General features: G+C 66.6%; 7 protein-coding genes across 7 annotated transcripts; 2 read left to right on the top strand and 5 right to left on the bottom strand.

The window, feature by feature from the left end:
- Positions 1 to 1,021: 1,021 nt before the first annotated feature.
- Q8F55_008316 (uncharacterized protein) lies at positions 1,022 to 3,013 on the top strand (the record flags this gene model as incomplete). The annotated part of the gene is made up of 5 exons (XM_069356713.1): positions 1,022 to 1,085; positions 1,132 to 1,703; positions 1,741 to 2,003; positions 2,041 to 2,166; positions 2,206 to 3,013. 5 exons carry the CDS (start codon positions 1,022 to 1,024, stop codon positions 3,011 to 3,013), a joined length of 1,833 nt encoding a protein of 610 aa, XP_069206554.1.
- Positions 3,014 to 3,164: 151 nt separating this feature from the next.
- Positions 3,165 to 4,129, bottom strand: Q8F55_008315 (uncharacterized protein; the record flags this gene model as incomplete). Its single annotated transcript, XM_069356712.1, has 4 exons — positions 3,165 to 3,626; positions 3,664 to 3,760; positions 3,794 to 3,870; positions 3,905 to 4,129. The coding sequence occupies 4 exons, from the start codon at positions 4,127 to 4,129 to the stop codon at positions 3,165 to 3,167; spliced, it is 861 nt and encodes a 286-aa protein (XP_069206553.1).
- Positions 4,130 to 5,229: 1,100 nt separating this feature from the next.
- Positions 5,230 to 5,673, bottom strand: Q8F55_008314 (uncharacterized protein; the record flags this gene model as incomplete). The annotated part of the gene is made up of 1 exon (XM_069356711.1): positions 5,230 to 5,673. The coding sequence occupies one exon, from the start codon at positions 5,671 to 5,673 to the stop codon at positions 5,230 to 5,232; it is 444 nt and encodes a 147-aa protein (XP_069206552.1).
- A 2,949-nt stretch (positions 5,674 to 8,622) lies between these two features.
- Positions 8,623 to 9,065, bottom strand: Q8F55_008313 (uncharacterized protein; the record flags this gene model as incomplete). Its single annotated transcript, XM_069356710.1, has 3 exons — positions 8,623 to 8,754; positions 8,808 to 8,984; positions 9,018 to 9,065. The coding sequence occupies 3 exons, from the start codon at positions 9,063 to 9,065 to the stop codon at positions 8,623 to 8,625; spliced, it is 357 nt and encodes a 118-aa protein (XP_069206551.1).
- A 509-nt stretch (positions 9,066 to 9,574) lies between these two features.
- Q8F55_008312 (uncharacterized protein) lies at positions 9,575 to 10,494 on the bottom strand (the record flags this gene model as incomplete). Its single annotated transcript, XM_069356709.1, has 5 exons — positions 9,575 to 9,790; positions 9,830 to 9,929; positions 9,965 to 10,164; positions 10,199 to 10,375; positions 10,411 to 10,494. 5 exons carry the CDS (start codon positions 10,492 to 10,494, stop codon positions 9,575 to 9,577), a joined length of 777 nt encoding a protein of 258 aa, XP_069206550.1.
- An 822-nt stretch (positions 10,495 to 11,316) lies between these two features.
- On the bottom strand, positions 11,317 to 11,975 carry Q8F55_008311 (uncharacterized protein; the record flags this gene model as incomplete). Its single annotated transcript, XM_069356708.1, has 4 exons — positions 11,317 to 11,490; positions 11,669 to 11,765; positions 11,810 to 11,889; positions 11,922 to 11,975. 4 exons carry the CDS (start codon positions 11,973 to 11,975, stop codon positions 11,317 to 11,319), a joined length of 405 nt encoding a protein of 134 aa, XP_069206549.1.
- Positions 11,976 to 13,146: 1,171 nt separating this feature from the next.
- Positions 13,147 to 13,790, top strand: Q8F55_008310 (uncharacterized protein; the record flags this gene model as incomplete). Its single annotated transcript, XM_069356707.1, has 2 exons — positions 13,147 to 13,308; positions 13,347 to 13,790. The coding sequence occupies 2 exons, from the start codon at positions 13,147 to 13,149 to the stop codon at positions 13,788 to 13,790; spliced, it is 606 nt and encodes a 201-aa protein (XP_069206548.1).
- Positions 13,791 to 15,921: the final 2,131 nt, after the last annotated feature.

Genomic DNA, 15,921 nt, shown 5'->3' with positions numbered 1-15,921 from the left:
GACTCCGGGGTAGGTGTGGAGGCGTCGAGTGCTGTGGGGCCGACTTGGGGTAAGATCGTGACCTCGCCGGGGCTTATAAACACCCCGCAGGCGCCGGCCTCTGCGGACTTGCGGAGCTTGCGACGCATACCAAAGAACACGACAGGGAGTGGCCAAGATTGATCCGGGGGGATCGAGGCTCCAGAGTGCCTGCCAAGCGGTGTCCGAAGCGGAGCCCCCGGGGTGCCGCTACGGATCGAATGTTCGCGCTGAGGCAGCGGCCGGCGGGGCTGCACATCTCGGACGTGCCAGGAGGGGGCGCCGAAGCCAAGTGGCGCGGCGAATGGATCGTGTGGGGAGTACGATCCTTGGATCCTTGGCCTGCACCTTGGCCCGACTGGTCGTGCGCTGCGAGATCTCGCCCGACGGACTGGGCCCGCCAACGTACCCTTGGCTGCGGTCCTGGGCCGCGCGCATGGGGCCACATGAGCGCGCAAACCTGCGGCGTAATTCATTGCGGATTCGGAGTCGGCGCCGCCACCGGACCGAGGTCCGAGAGGACGGGGGGTCGTTCTTCTCACTTTGACGTCCACTTGTCCTTGTCGTCGGAGAGTTCCTCGCCTGATCAGCGCTCATGCATCCGGATAGATAACAGGTCGCACCCAACTCGGCCGTATCCATCGCTTAGATTCGACCCGAGACTCCGGGTCTACGGTTCAATGCAGCAAGAGTCGCCGGTGTCTAGCTCGTCCTGGCCGGTGCTCGGGGGGCGGTCGGAGGCGCCGCCGAACGAACGCTACTCGGAAAGCCCGCAATGTGACGTCGGCCCTGTACTCGTCCCCACAGCGTCTCGGCTCCACGGAGCCGGCTTGCTCGCTCCTCCCCGTCTCTCGAGCCGGGTGGGCCGCCGTGCGCCGTGTGGGGGCCAACAGCGACACCGGCCCGAACCCACCTTGGCATCGCACTCACCGCCGTTAATATGAGCGCGCCGTCGCCGCCGTCTCACTCCGCATTCCCCGCACCCCTCGCCAACTCTCTCACCATGGGCTCCGTCGACTCTACAGCATACCAGCGCAAGTGGTGGAAGGAGGCGAATGTCTACCAGAGTGAGTTGGGGCTTGTTCCCACGACCCGCCCCTCCTAACCCTCCAGTCTACCCCGCGTCGTTCGCCGACCATGCCGCCAACGGCCACGGCACGCTCCGCGGCATCACCGAGCGCGTGCCATACCTCAAGGAGCTTGGCATTGACGTCGTCTGGGTCAGCCCCATCTTCGAGTCGCCACAGGCCGACATGGGCTACGACATCAGCGACTACCGCAAGATTGACCCCCGCTACGGCGACCTCAACGACTGGGACGCGCTCCGCGACGCGTGCCACGAGCGCGGCATGAAGCTCGTCATGGACCTCGTCGTCAACCACTCGTCGGACAAGCACGCGTGGTTCACCGAGTCGCGTAGCAACAAAACCAACCCCAAGCGCGACTTCTACTACTGGCACCCTGGAAAGGTCAACGAGAAGGGCGAGCGCGTGCCCCCCAACAACTGGCGCTCGCGCTTCGGCCTGGGTTCGGCCTGGCGCTGGGACGAGCAGTCGCAGGAGTACTACTTCCACCAGTTCCTCAAGGAGCAGCCCGACCTCAACTGGACCAACCCCGAGCTCCGCAACGAGGTGTACGAGATGATGCGCTGGTGGCTCGACCGCGGCTGTGACGGTTTCCGCATGGTAAGCTCGGCGACACAGTGCCCAACTGACAGCCCAGGATGTCATCAACTTCATCGCCAAGGCCCCCGGATGGCCCGACGCGCCCATCAACGACCCCGACCAGCCGTTCCAGGCGCCCGGCAACCTTGCGTGGAACCGCCCCGAGGTCCACCCCTTTCTGCAGGAGATGCACGAGAAGGTTCTCAAGGACTACGACGCGTTCTGCGTCGGCGAGGCTCCCGGCAAGGAAGGCCCCGAGTCGTTCGCCGTCTACTCGCGCCCCGAGAACAACGAGCTGCAGATGGTCTTCAACTTCCACACGTGAGTGGCCTTTGTCGCGCTTCCACTGACGCCCCAGGCAATACTTTGACCGCGCCGTCTACGAGAAGAAGTGGAACAAGGACTGGAACCTGTCCAACTTGAAAAAGATCTTCACCCAGTGGCACACTGAGCTGCCTGCGTACGGCGGCTGGATGGCCAACTAGTAAGCGGGCTTCCCTCTCCCAACCTCTAACCCCCCCAGCCTCGAGAACCACGACCAGCCGCGCATGACGACCCGCGTCGGATCAGAGCTGCCCGAGTGGCGCGCCAAGTCGGCCAAGCTCAACGCCCTCTTCCACACCTCGCTCACCGGCACCATCTTTGTGTTCCAGGGCCAGGAGATCGGCCAGGTCAACCTCCCGCGCGAGTGGCCCGAGGAGGAGTACAAGGACGTGTCGTCGGTGCAGCGTCTTGCGGCCGAGCGCGAGTGGTGCGACAACCACGGCGTCGTCGGCGAGGCAAAGGAGGCTCACATTGCCAAGGTGCGCACCGACCTGCGCGAGGCCGGCCGCGACAACGGCCGCACGCCCATGCAGTGGGACACGACCGAGTACGCCGGCTTCTCCAAGGCCGAGCCGTGGATGCGCGTGCTCGACGACTACCCCCAGTGGAACGTCGCGAGCCAGAAGGCCGACCCGGACAGCGTGTGGTACTTCTACCAGAAGCTGCTCGCCCTGCGCAAGGAGTACCTCGCGCTCGTGTACGGCACCTTCATCCCGCTCGACGAGGAGAGCGAGGAGAACTACAGCTACATCCGCGAGGACGAGCACACTGGCGAGAAGCTGCTCGTGCTGCTCAACTTTGCCCGTGGCGAGGGCGGACCCGGCGGCCAGGGCCACGGCACCACCATCACGGTCGACCCCAAGGCGTGGGGCGTGGACGTGAGCAAGGCGCGCCTGCTCGTGTCCAACGACGGCGCCAAGGTCGGCTCGGGCATCGACGGCCCCGTCACCCTCGACAACTGGGCCGGCCGCGTCTACGTCTTGCAAGAGAAGCGCCTCCTCAACTAATGGACGGACACTGGCAGCAGCTGTAGAATAGAACATGCATGTGACTATGTAGTTTGCGCGGTGTGGGTTGCGCGGTGGTTGGTACACTCATACAACTTGCGGCGGCCGACTGCGGCACCGGGCTGGCTCAGTCATCAGCCCCGGCCCGCAGCTAGCATCGCAGCGGGTCAATCGCCGCGGCCTCGGCAGCAGGGAAGCGGCGGGGCACGAGGCCGGGGGACGGCGGGGGTGGTGGCGGCGGTGGCGGCAGTTCCCTGTTATCTTCCAGCGCAGCCCCGTGACCGACAGCAACCGGCAGGCCGCCGGCAGAGATGGCGCGCAGCCGTAGGTCGAGGAGGCGGGTCGCCTCGGGCTCAGGGTCGTCCTTCGCGTACGCCGGGAGGCCTGCGTCGCCGTCGACGTCGAGGTCGTCTGCGCCGAGGCGGGTGACGGCCGTAGGCGTGCCGAGGAGGGCTTCGACGCGCGCGCCGCGCGTCTCGGTCGCCTCGTTGCGTGCCGCTGGCACCGAGTGCTGCAGCAGCCCGGCGAGCTCGGACGGCGGCGGGAGCACGCGCGACGGCGCGAGGTTGAAGGTTGTCCGTACGGCGTGCAGTGCGTCGGCGTGCTCTGGCCTCTGTGGTGTCAGGAACGCCAAGCGGGCCACCACTCACGGCACGCTCCACGGCCTCGAGCTTGTCGGCCAGCGCGCCGGCGCCGCGCCGCTTGCTCTTGTTCTCGACGTAGGCCTTTGCAAACTTGTACGCGTAGCTGGGGTCAGTTTCGCCGAGCTGCAGAACGTACGCCGGGTCCCGATGGCACAGGTCGAGATCGAGCGCGGCGACGAGCGCCTTGGTCGTCGTAAGCGTCGAGAGCTTGGGCTACTTGTCAGCGGGGCCACGCGCTCCAGCTCACAGTAATCGTCACGCTCTGGTTCAGGTACTCTGGCACGGCGCGGCGCCGCTCGAGCCGCGCGTGCGTGTTGGCTGCTCGCAGGTTTGCGATGCGCGACGGGCCAGCGGTGCTCGAGTGGGACGACGAGGCCGAGACCTGGCGCGAGAGCGAGACGCGCGGGCTCGACAAGGCCGACGAGAGGCGCGAGTCGATGCCCGACGGTGGGCGGGACACGACCGTGCTCATGCTGGATGGATGGATGTGGGGAGGAGAGAGCCTGCTGTCGTCTTATGCGATGTGGATGCTGTGGAGGCCTCCACTGATGCCGGAAGATTGTTGACACGGCGTCCGGGCTTGGCCCTCTTGGCTTTGCCCGAGTAGCACCGAACGCTGTCGGAATATGCGACCGGGAATGCTGTTGCAGCTAGCTCGCTGTGATATCTTCAGCGGTCGATTGGCATGCTCGCCGTCGTTGTGGAGCAGCAGCGAACAGAAGACGTCGACGAGCTGCGATAAATCCAAAACAGGCCGCGCCATTTGGCATCCTCCCCCGCGCTTTTGGTCACTTGCCCCGGGCTTTGTCACATTCAACGTACACGGGGACGGTCATCGGGTCTGCCCGAGCGAGGTGGGCCCGGCGGCGGCGACACGGCGACGAATGTTCCAAGCGATGGCCCGCCTCTCTATGCGACAAGAGATGCAGGCGCGTCAACGCTCTGGCGTCTAACATTGCTCCGCCGTGCATCAACAGGCACGCATAGGGGCGATTTTGTTCGAGAACAACATCTCGGGGCTTCCGATAGGGCCGGGGTCGTGGGTGAGCGTGCATCCAAGTGGCCGTGCCACTGGGCACGCCCCGTGCATCCATGTCTCGGAGGCGGATCGCACCGTGCATGCATGCACAGACGTTCCCCCGCAGCGCAGATCACCGAGGAAGCGGGCAAATGGCGCTGCTCCCCACTGCTTGCTCATCACCGCAGCAGCTGACCTCGCACTCGCCCAATCGCCAGCGACAACAAACAAGCCGCCCAAGATAGACGCGGGGCTCGGGCCACGGTCCCCGAGAGGTATGATCGTGGCAGTGGCGAGGTGCGCAGTGCGCAGCCGCTACATCGGGCGAGCCCTCGGCCGGGCTCGGCGAGGCTGATATCTATCGCTCCTCGTGGTCGACCTCGGGCCGGGGCGTCATTCTCTGCACTCACCACCACAGCCGCTTCATCAACACACGCTTCATTAACATTCATGCCATTGTCCGGTGCTATGACCTATGCTGTAGTGTCCTTTACTATGCTTCTGATCTCTCGTATGTCGTCTTCTAGTGTCCGTTCGTCTTCACCATCACTCGCTCATGCGCGGTTGCGGCGGCACGAGACCAGGCCGCCGTAGATGCGGTTGCCCTCCATGCCAAAGTAGCGGTCGCCAGTGGCGCAGCTCTGGTCCTGGCCGTTCCAGTTCTTGACCGTGTAGCCGGCGGCGAACGTGCCGAAGCAGTTGGTCGCCCAGGTGCCGCCAAACGAGCACGAGTAGGCGGGGTCGAGCGACTCGATCTTGCACGACGTCACCGTCTGCTCGGCGGCAAAGTCGACGCACTTGCCAAGGCCGCCGTTGCCGGTGACAGGGTCGTTCCAGTACTGCGTGATCTTGTCCTGGACACTGAACGTGCTGGTGAAGGTCGCTCCGCCCGAGCAGTCCTTGGGGCCGAAGCACGTGAGCTTGGCGAGAGGGGCGTCGGCCGGCGCAGCGGCAGCGACTGAGACGAGGGCGAGGGCGATGAGGGTCTTGGAGAACATTGTGGTGTAGGGTGGGGTGGCAGAAGTAGGTGCTGGTCTGGTCCGTCAGCTCGGGCTACCTCGGCACTGTACTGCCTACTCACTGTGGTAGAGGACTTGTTGAGCTGAGAGAGGCAGTTGGTTGTTCTGATGAGACTCGGCGCCCAACTCGCCTCCTTATATATCTCGTCAGACCATCCCATCACTGTCCGTCCCCACTGGTCAGTCGTCGAGGCCGCCTGCCGCCTCCCCGATCACCACACCGGCAGCAGTTACCGGGAGCGCGCAGGGGAAACGTGCGTGTGCTCGGTGAGAGAGAGCGTCGTCGGCATCGGCTACACGCACAATGCCCAAGCAGCTGCGCTCGGCGATCACCGTGGCATGGGGCAGCGAGGCGGGCAGCGAGGCAGGCCACCAGCCGTGAGATTACCTTGGCCGTGGCGATGCAATATGCCGACCGACTACCGAACATTAGTGGCTCAGGTGTGCGCTGTCGCAGGAACCACCCAGCCCGCGCGTCCCGAAACCCAACCCAGTGTTCCCTGGCGACGGCGCGAGGGCGCGAACGCACAATGAAGAGCGCAGAGCTTGTCGTCAAGGTGGGGGTGTAGGTTCAATGACTGGGGGCTGGTTCCCATCGGCGTGCCGTATCCATGGTACTGGGAGCGGGGAAACAAGGTTTGGGATAGCCCTGGATGTCCCATGTCGCTCTGCTATTCCCCGCCTGCCATCTTGATGCACAGGCGTCGTCGTCATGTGAGTGACGCGCGACGACGTGAGCAGGTACGTGCATTATGGGTTGTGGCTAGCAACTGTAGCGTGCTTGGCGGCATACCTCAGCTGCGCGCTGCCTCTCGTCGCGAGGTGTGCACTCGTCGCGAGCTGGACGGGAGGCCTCGTCGCGTATGCCTCTAATTGTGCGCGTCGCAAGTCCCCCCCATTCTGGCAGTGCGAGCTCGGCGCTCCGTCGGTCGGCACTTGACACGCCGCCGTCCCTCAGCCCTCTGTCCACCCCATCGGATCGGCGGTCGACCAAGTAAGCATGGTTGGGTTCGTGGCGCGTCGGTTCGGCGCAAAGTTAGCCTCTCGCCCCTCGCCCCCGCCGCCACCCTCGCAACCGACTATGCCCACCAGTCCGAGGCCACGGACTGGGGCACGTGAGATGCGGCATGCCCCGCTGCGTGGTAGGGTTGGCATGCCCCGCTGCGTTGTAGGGCTGGCCCCGGGCCGGGGGGTGGTGACTTGGTGAGTGAAGGTTAGGTTGTGGCAGGGTGAGCGTAGGCGGACGGACAAGGGTACGGCCGAGGGCAAGGTTCAGCGTCGGCAGAGGTCCGCCGAGCACCCAACTCTGCCGCCTGAACTGGGCCAACTCGTCGCCGGTGCGGCTGCCCCACGCAGCCGACAATAGACTTCGGTTCGATTAATCGACCCAGACCTCAGGAAGCAGCCCCGCTCCCGGTGTGGGGTTCGAGCACAAGCTTGCTTTGGGCGCAAGCCCGTCCCCCGAGTCCTGGTGGCGTGGGTCAGCGCCACATGTTGTGGGGGCCTGAGGCAGCCGGCGGGCGGGCGATCACATGGGGCGGGGAACTTTGAGCGAGAGGGACGGTAAGCCGAACGGTGGATGCTGGGCCGACCCGAATGCTGTCGGGCGTGCCGAACAATCAGAAGGGAGCTCGGCGCCTGCCGTCTTGAACGGGGCGCGGGGGTGACGGAATAGTGGAGCGAGGGGGCGAGGGAGTGAGGGACGAGCCAGGCCCTATCTACAAGATGGCATTGTTAGTCGGCTTGGCAAAGTGTGTCGATGTGGCGTCTGGGCGCTGCTCGTAAACAACAAGAGCACATGGAGTCTTGGGTCTGCCACTCCATCTCACAAGACAAGTTCGCCCGAACCGACGGCTGGGCACGATACTGGGGTTGCTGTCGAGGTTGGCGAGTGCCGCCTGCCGCCAAAAGAACAAGAACAAAACGAGACGTCACCAGGACAGAGGACGTGCCACGGCCCTGTCGTGGTCGGCGCAGCATGGCTGGGAGGTGACGAGAAACAACAAGACGACGGGCGGAGATGGCCACCCCCGAACGAGGTGCGCGACGTGCCGGCCGCGGCAAGCTCCGGCAGGAGGACGTCGTGTGCCGCCTGGAAAGAGGAGGCACTGGGCGCTGGAGTGGGCGCCCTAGCGGAGGGACAGACGTGCACAATAGTCAGCGGCGCATGGCCAGCCCAGCGTAGGGCAGGATGAGATCGGCGCACGCCGCTGGAGATAAGCAGCGCATGCCTAGCACTCAGCCGATTCGGTGGCGCGGGGTTCGGGGGTGAGGAGGGAACGACTGCTCGCTACCATGCACTGCGGACGGCGCCATGGCCCCCACGCGGACGGTAGGCGTTGCCAGTGGCAGCCCGAGTGCCACCACACCCCCCGTCGGCCCGGATCGACCCCATCCGAGCCCCTCTACACAACGGTCGGCTCCTGACGACCACTCAACGGTCGGCCCAGCCCCGCCCAGCACAGACGAGTCAACCGCCCTTGCGGAGGGCTCAGACAGCATAGATCTCGGAGTGCCCGTCGAGCCTCCACCTCCACCTCGTCTTGCACTCTGCTCCACTCCTCCTCCACCTGCTCTCCACCGTCCAGCGCGCGTGCATCAGGTGGCCCGAGCGAGACCCGAGCGAGCGAGCTGGAGCTGACGGAGATCGTCGAGGTCGAGTAGAGCCGGGCATGGCCGTCAACGTAAAAACCGGGCTGAGCGGCCTGGAACTGTGCCACAATAGGCATCTCTGCTCCTCCTCGCCTCTCGCATCGCACTGATGCCTAGTGCCGCTAGGGCGCTTGACCCGCCGCACCCTCCCAGCGGGCATGCCCCGATCGCCGTGTCCGTCGTCCCCCGCTCGTGGTGCGGGCGTACCGGCCAGATCGTGGCGAACCTCGGTTGATCGAGATCCGCCTGTCGTCGTCGTCGTTGCTGTCACCGTCGCTAACGCCCGTCGCCGGGGTACGCCGGCGCCGGCTCGAGGCTCGACTCGCCGCTTCCCGCGGCACACCACTCGACCGGGACACTTAGCACGGCCGACTCGCGCAGCCCGAACTCCTTGCGCACGGCGGCGAACTCGCCCGCAAAGTGGGGCATCTGGCGTCAGACCACTCGCGGACGGCACCCACCTCGCGCTCGAGGAGGAGCAGCTTTGCGTTGAGCTGCGCCGCGCTCCGGCCGCGCTCAGCCTTGGCGGCGACGTACGTGCTGATTATGGCGCGGGCGTACCCCCGCTCCGCGAGCGCGCGCGTGCTGTTGAGCGCTGCGACGACTTGGGCGTGCACGCGCGCCGGGGCGAGGGCCGGCTGTAGGTGAGCGCCGTCGTTGCTGGGACCCACCTTGATGTGGGGGTGTTGGGGGCCGGGCGAGCTCTGTGGCGAGGGCATGGGAGTGGTGGAGGGGTAGGTGCAACGAGGTGGGCTTGCCCGGCCTTGTATATGTGTCCGTTCGCCCGTCGTCGACACCGACCCGAGCGAGGCCTGCGCCTCGGTGTCGACCGACCCCGAGACGTCGAGTAGAACGAACGGGAATGTGAACGGGAATGGCCTGGCAACGGGAATGGCCGTCGCGTCGTCGCCAACACGCCGCGCCACGCCGGCCTTCACTGCGGGCCGAGGGCCGAGGGCCGAGGGGCCGAGGGCCGGCCTCAGCCCCGCCTCTCCTGCACACGTGCTGGTGTCACAACAGTCGCATGTCTACTATCTCGCCTGCGGGTGGAGGGGCAGGCTGTCGGCCCTCGCCCGCCACGTCGGATCCGCGCTGCCCTACTCGATCGTCTCCCCCGCCCCGTATCCTACACTCGTCGCTGCCAGATCGTGGGTATCAAACCTCGGTTGATCGAGATCCGACCCCCCGGTCGATGTTTTCGTCGTCGTCGTCGCCTCCCCCTGCCGGATTAATCGGACTCGCTCGACTCGTGGCCTGGGTACGCTGGCGGCGGGTGGTACGCCGGCAGGGCGGCCGCCGGCTCGTCGCTGCCGCTCCTGCTCGCCCCGCCCGCCCCGCAGCGGCACACCACGCTCGGCCGCGCCGGCGGGGCAGGGAGCACGGCCGAGTCGCCAAGCCCGAACCGCGCCCTCACGGCGTAGAACTCGCTCGCGAACTGGGGCATCTGGGCGTGCGTCAGCTCGCCTCCCGGGCAGCCACCTACATCTCGCTCGAGCAAAAGCAGCTTGGCGTTCACCTGCACCTTGTTCTTCTTGCCGCCGAGCTTGGTCTGGACGTACTTCTCGATAATGGCGTGCGCGTACCTTGGCGTCAGCAGGCGATGATGCAGCACACATACCCCGGGTCGGCGAGCGCGCGCGTCGTGTTGAGCTGGCGCGCGGCCTGGGACGCGCGGTCCGCCGGCGGCGCGATGTGCCGCCGCCGCGCCTCCTCCGCCGCGCAGCGACACACGCCAGGCTCCTCTGCCGGGAGCTCGGCCGAGTCGTCGAGGGCATACTCTCTCCTCACGTGGTGGAAGTCGCTTGCGAACTGGGGAAACTGGGCGTCAGCGCCGCTGAGTTGGGCCACTCACGTCCCGCTCGAGCGCACGCAGCTTGGCGCCGATCTGCACCGTGTTCTTCCCGGCCCTCCGCTTGGCCTGCACGTAGGTGACGAGGATGAGGCGCGCGTACCCCGGCTCGGCGAGAGCGCGGGTCGTGTTGAGGGCGCGGGTCACTTGTGATGAGTCGCGCGCGGGGGCGACCGTCGGCTGGGGGTGAGCTGGGGAGGGGGAGGATGACCTACCTGGATGAGGAGGGTGCGCTGGGGTTGCCCTTGCCGCTGCGAGTTGAGCGCGTTGTAGTAGTGTGCTGGGGCGACTGCTGCCATTGCTGCGAGCGAGCCTGAATCGAGTCGAGTGGGAGAGGAGTGCGATGGCAAGAGTGCCTTGTTGAGGTGGAGCCCGTCGTCGTCTGCCGTCTCGGACTTGTATCGCCACTTGGCCCGATAAGTGGGGCTGAACTAGGATGGTGTTTCTGAACTCGACCTCTCCCTCTTTGCTCCTCTTGCTCTTGTACCCTCCTGCACTACACGCCCTCTTGCACTCCTCCCGCTCTACTCGTCTACCTCGCATACGCCAGTCACCCGCCAGTACGAAACAGGCACAGACGTTTGTTTGGGGGCCTCTTGTCCAAGTCTTGGCTCTCACACTGACCCGACTGACCCGACTGACCCACTAACCGGTCTGACCACCTTATCCGCCAGTGCTCTACTTGCACAGCAGGCGGGTGGGCACTCCATGGGCGATAAGGCGCGATGGCGACACGCAGTGTCATCGGCGGCCATCATGCCCGCTATTCCTAGCATGCTCGATCTCATCGCCGCCTCGCAGCATACCGACGCAGATCGGCGCATGCATGCCGCGCGCCCAAGCCAGCGGCGAGCAGTTGTACACCCCCGGGCCGGCTGCCGGAGCGGTCGTAGAACGGCGGGCGGCCGCCCGCCTGCAGAGTACTCGACCTCGTCCTCGCGGCCGCCGGAGCCAGCCCAGCCCACCGACGACGTCGACGTCGCTCGCTAGGGACGTGACTGACCTTGCCTGCTCCCGGCTGGTGCCAATCCGAGCCATGCATCGGTCTTTTAGTGGTACAACAGTCGCCTCACGGCCTCGCCGCTATCCCCCTCTCTGCTCTCCCCCGCGCCCTCACCATCTCATGGCTCGGCGTACACTGGCAAGCTGTCGCTCCCCCGGGGGGCGTACGCCGGCGGCGCGTGCAGCTCCCCTCCGGCGCGGCACGGCGCGGCGACGAGGCTGGGCAGGACGTCGGACGGGCCGAGGGCGTACGTGTCGCGCACGGCGTGGAAGTCGGCCGCGAACTGGGGCACCTGGAGCGTCAGCGAGAGAGCGAGCCAGGCGAGCGCCGCGTCCACATGGGGGCTGCGATATTGTGCTGCGCGACATTGCACTGCGCGACTTTGCGCCTGCTGGTGGCTTGGGGCCGGCTTAGGACCCGCTTGGGGCCAATCACCGCCAGCCGGCCAGTCACACGACCGCCCCACCCACCTTGCTCTCTATGCGCTGCAGCTTTGCGCCGACCTGCTGCGGGGTGCGCTTGGCGAGCTTGCGCTTGACGTACACCGTCAGGACGGTGTGCGCGAAGCTGGGGCGTGAGCTTTGGCGGGGAGGGGGAGGGGAGTGACGCACGCTGGATCTGAGAGCGCGCGCGTCGTGGTCAGGGCGACGAGCACGTCGGACGCGTCGGCGACGAGCGCGGCGCCGTTGGGCTGGCGTCAGCGGGGTACGGGGGCCAGCTTACCTCGAGAATCATGCACTTGCGCACCGCGCGGCGGTAGGCGCCGAGGTCTTCCATGGCGGGTGGACGGTCACACGAGCAGGTGGGGTGGGGTGCGGGGTGTGGGGTGCGCGCTGTGCAGCTGCGCTATGCAATGCGATGCAGTGAGATGGATGGGAGCGTCAGTCGTGGAGATGCAGTCGAGACATGAGCAGAAAGTGCTCGCTGCGGGTCGCGGTGGGAGTCGCGAGTCGCGGGCAGACATCATCACGAGTGCCAAGCCCTTCGTTGCGCCACTTTGAGCACCACCTGCTCCGGTTCAAGTGGGGCCGGCGAGACAACGTTCATTACCTCGCATCTCGCAGCGGCTCTGGGGACCTCTGCGCCATGCACTGGAACCTGTGCTGACTGGGCAAGCAAGCTTGGGCGAGCTGCATCTCTCGGAGCAATGCCTCAGTCTCGCGCTTGGCTCGACTTGGGGTGGCCGCCGCCAGCTCTGTGGGTGGGCCGGGCCGGGCCGCCAAGACTGCAAGAGTCTGGGGTAGGCCAAGCGAGTGTGGGGTCGCTCCCACAACTCTATATGCCCATGTGCGCATCTGCGGCGAGAGGGGCAGGCAGATGAGAGAGAGGCCAGGGAGGACAGCCAGGGAGAGGGTGGGAAGAGGAGAGAGGGGAGACGCAGCCTGGCTGTCTCTCCAGCATCCAGCATGAACTGCTGCAGCCTGCCCTACTGGCACCTACCTCGTAGCCTCGATGCATGCTGTGCCGAGATGTCAGACACCTCTGCTCGACTCTGGACGGATGCAATGCATGAGAGCAGGGGTGGGTGGCCTACGTGGGTGGAGCTGGCTGGCCGTTCCTGGCTGACTGGCACCCGCGGTAGTCGGACCTGGCGGCGGCAAAGCCAAACAGTGCAGCGCAACCATGTCTCACTCTCTCTCATCCTCTCTCGTCCTCTCTCTCCCCATTGCATCAGCTGCATCAACAACATCGACAGCAGCAGCAGCGACCCCATCAACTGCACCTCTGCTACCCAAGCTACTCACGACCCCGAGTACCACGTTGGCCGCTCGCCGCCCACCCTTCAAGCCACCGACGTAACCCCTCATCTCATCCCATCCCACCTCCCACCATGTCGTCGCCATCAACATCCATCACCTCGTCAGACGAGCAACCCGTCCCCGGCCCATCCAATGTACGACCACGAACACGACCATACCCAAACCCGCCCCCGCTCCCACCGACGCAAATGATCAGGGCGCCCGAGGTGTGGAGCGCCCTCGACTCGTACCGCGGCGTCAACGACGCATCCTACCGGCTCCAAGTGATCCGCACGTACCTCACCCACAAGGTGCACCGGCAGCGCTCCAAGCTCGAGCTGCAGCTCAAGCTCATCCCCCTCGAACGGCAGGTGCGTCGGCGTCTCTGAACGTCCCAGCTAACGGCCAGTACCCGAACTTTGCAGACACGTTTCAGACTGCGCGGCTCGAGTTCGGCCTGCCCGTCTCGCCAGTCGTCGGCGCCCCGGCAGAACGCATCACACGCGCGTACCAGATGGCGCGGGCCGCGGCGCGGGCAGAGAACCGCCGGCTCCCGTTCATCCTGGACACGGCCAGCGTCGTCTCACTCCTCGAGTCCACACAGCGGGCCCCGCGGCGCGAGCCCACCCCCCCGCCGCCGGCCTACGAGCGCGAGGACACCGAGGCGACCATCCGCGACTTGGAGACGCGGCTCGGCGATGCGCTCGACGAGGCGCAGCGCGCGCGCGCGCGCCTGGCCGAGGCCGAGGAGGCCAGGCGTGTGCTCGAGGAGCGCGTGCGGATTCTCGAGGCGGCCGGCCTCGGGGCGCGGGTTGGCCCCGATCCAGGAATAGCGACGGGGATAGCGATCTGAGGCGTGAGGGGTGTCGGTGGACTGACTGCTGCCCCAGTGGCCAGCGACGTGTGCATAGACGATAGAGGGTGTACGGCCCAGGGGGATGTGAGCTGTTGGATCGTGGCACGGCGCAGCGTTACATCGACGACCCGTCCCAAGACTGCTCCAATGCAAGGGATACATCATTGACTACTCGCGCTAATAAAACTTCCGTCTCTCTCTAGTCGTCGGCCTCTAGGGGTTGTTCTCGCACTCTAGTTGTTCGCCGCTCTAGTTGTTGTCGTTCGCCGCTCTAGTGTTCGTGTTGCTTGCGGCCGCTAGCATCGGCGCCGCCGACCACCGCCGCCGAACCCGCGCCGCCCGCGCGGGGGGCAGCTCCGGGGCGGAGGGCAGCTGCTGTACCCGCCGCCCATCATGCCGCCGCCGCCCATCATCCCGCGGCGCGGGGGAGGGCAGCCGCCGCGGCCGACCTGCCGCATGTCCGAGTAGTGTGCGCGCTGTTGTCTGGATGGTCCGCACTGGGGGGGGGGGGGGGTCAGCGGGGCCTTGGCCTGAGGAGGGGGTACTCACACCCATGGTGTCTTGTCTCTTGCTTGGGCATGCAACTGCTCGTCCGACCATCGCCTTAAGTACCTCTCTCGTCGCTGCAGCTCGCGCTCTATCACCGCCCGGCGTCATGACCAGCAGTGTACCGGTGCATGCCACGCGCCTTGGCTTGACGTCAGCGCCACTATGACGCTCGCTCCACGGTGGGGCGGCCGTTCCTGCCCCCACACGTATCCTTGGCGACAGCAGCGGCGCATGCAGCGGCGCATCTGATCTGCGCGCGCATGCATGCCCAGCCCTCTGCGGACTGCGGGGCCGGGTGGAGCACGGCACGGTCTGGAATGCTGAGGCGGGTGGCACTTGGCGTCGCGACGTCGCGGCGGCCGACTTTCGGCCCTTCGCATTTGTTTGAGCACCATCTCGTCAGCTACGGAAACGCCGCGGCCGCTCAAGGCTGTTGGTGGAGGTAACCACGCGCAGGGGTAGAGCGTGGGACGGGCCTCGGGGTCGTCGAACGGTGTCAGCACCGCCGTCGCCACGCCGTAGCAGCGTGTAGTGGTCCACCTTGTCTGGCGTCGTGGCGAAACGGGTCGAAGAAGAAGAAGGCCTGAGAGGTCCTCTGATCCCCTGCTCGTGCGGGGTACTCGCCCGGAATGCGTGCGGTCAGTGTCGCAGTGTCGACGGCGCAGAGTCAGCCAGAGCAGGGGGTCAGTCAGCACAGTAGCGCTGCGGGCAAGCGACTGCGCGCCTGGGCGGCGTCTTCAGCTCGCCCGAGCTCTGGTCGGCCTTCGGCGGTATCCGGCGCGCTATGCCGTCGCTATGGCTACATTCTGGGGTACATGGAGGGTTTAGATACAGGCCGATGGCGGGTCGCTCGCTCAGCGCAAGGAGGGGTTGTTGGCCGCTTGTGACGGGTCCAGCGGCGCGTACGCCACCCACTTCGGCGGTGCAGCCTTCGGCGGGGGTGCGGCGAGTGGGCGGTGTAGGGAGGGCCGGCCGAGCTGCGGCACGGGCGGCAGGCTGGAGGGTATGGGCAGCGGCGAGGGTATGGGCAGCGGCGAGGGGCCGGGGTGGATGAATGGCGGCGCGCTGGGCTCGGGCACGGACACGGGCAGTGCCGTCGGGGCGGGGGGCAGTGGCCCGAACGCTGTCGGCGCGGGGGGTGCTACCCCCGCCGCCGCCCCCGCCTTGGGCAGCGGCGGCGGGCTCATCCACAGCCCAAAGCCGAGCCCGAACGCGTCGTGCGTCCACGTCGCGCCGCCGCCGCTCCCCGCCGCTGGAGGGAGCGGCGCCGGTGCCATATGGAACCACGGGTCGGGGCACTCGCACGGCGCGCAGGGCACTTGCTGTGTGGCGATGGGCGGCGCGGCCGCCGGGGGCGGGTAGGACGGCGCGTATTGCTGGACCCAGACCATCGTGAGTGGGTGGTTGAGGGGAAGAGCGAGGTGTCTGTCTGTTATCACTTGTCAGTCAGCACTACCCGCCACCGCCACGGCGCCGCGCGCTCCGGCACTGCGCACTGCCTTGCCGCGCCACGCCCGCCACGCCGACGAGTAGCCCGCCGGACTGGGGAACGCTGGTATCGATTGCTTTGTCCGTCGAT

This window comes from Vanrija albida, assembly GCF_041260175.1.
Source record: "Vanrija albida strain AlHP1 chromosome Unknown contig_6, whole genome shotgun sequence".
Classification (NCBI taxonomy): Eukaryota; Fungi; Basidiomycota; class Tremellomycetes; order Trichosporonales; family Trichosporonaceae; genus Vanrija; species Vanrija albida.
The sequence above is the reverse complement of the archived record's forward strand: the minus strand, read 5'-3'. Positions and strand labels throughout refer to the sequence as shown.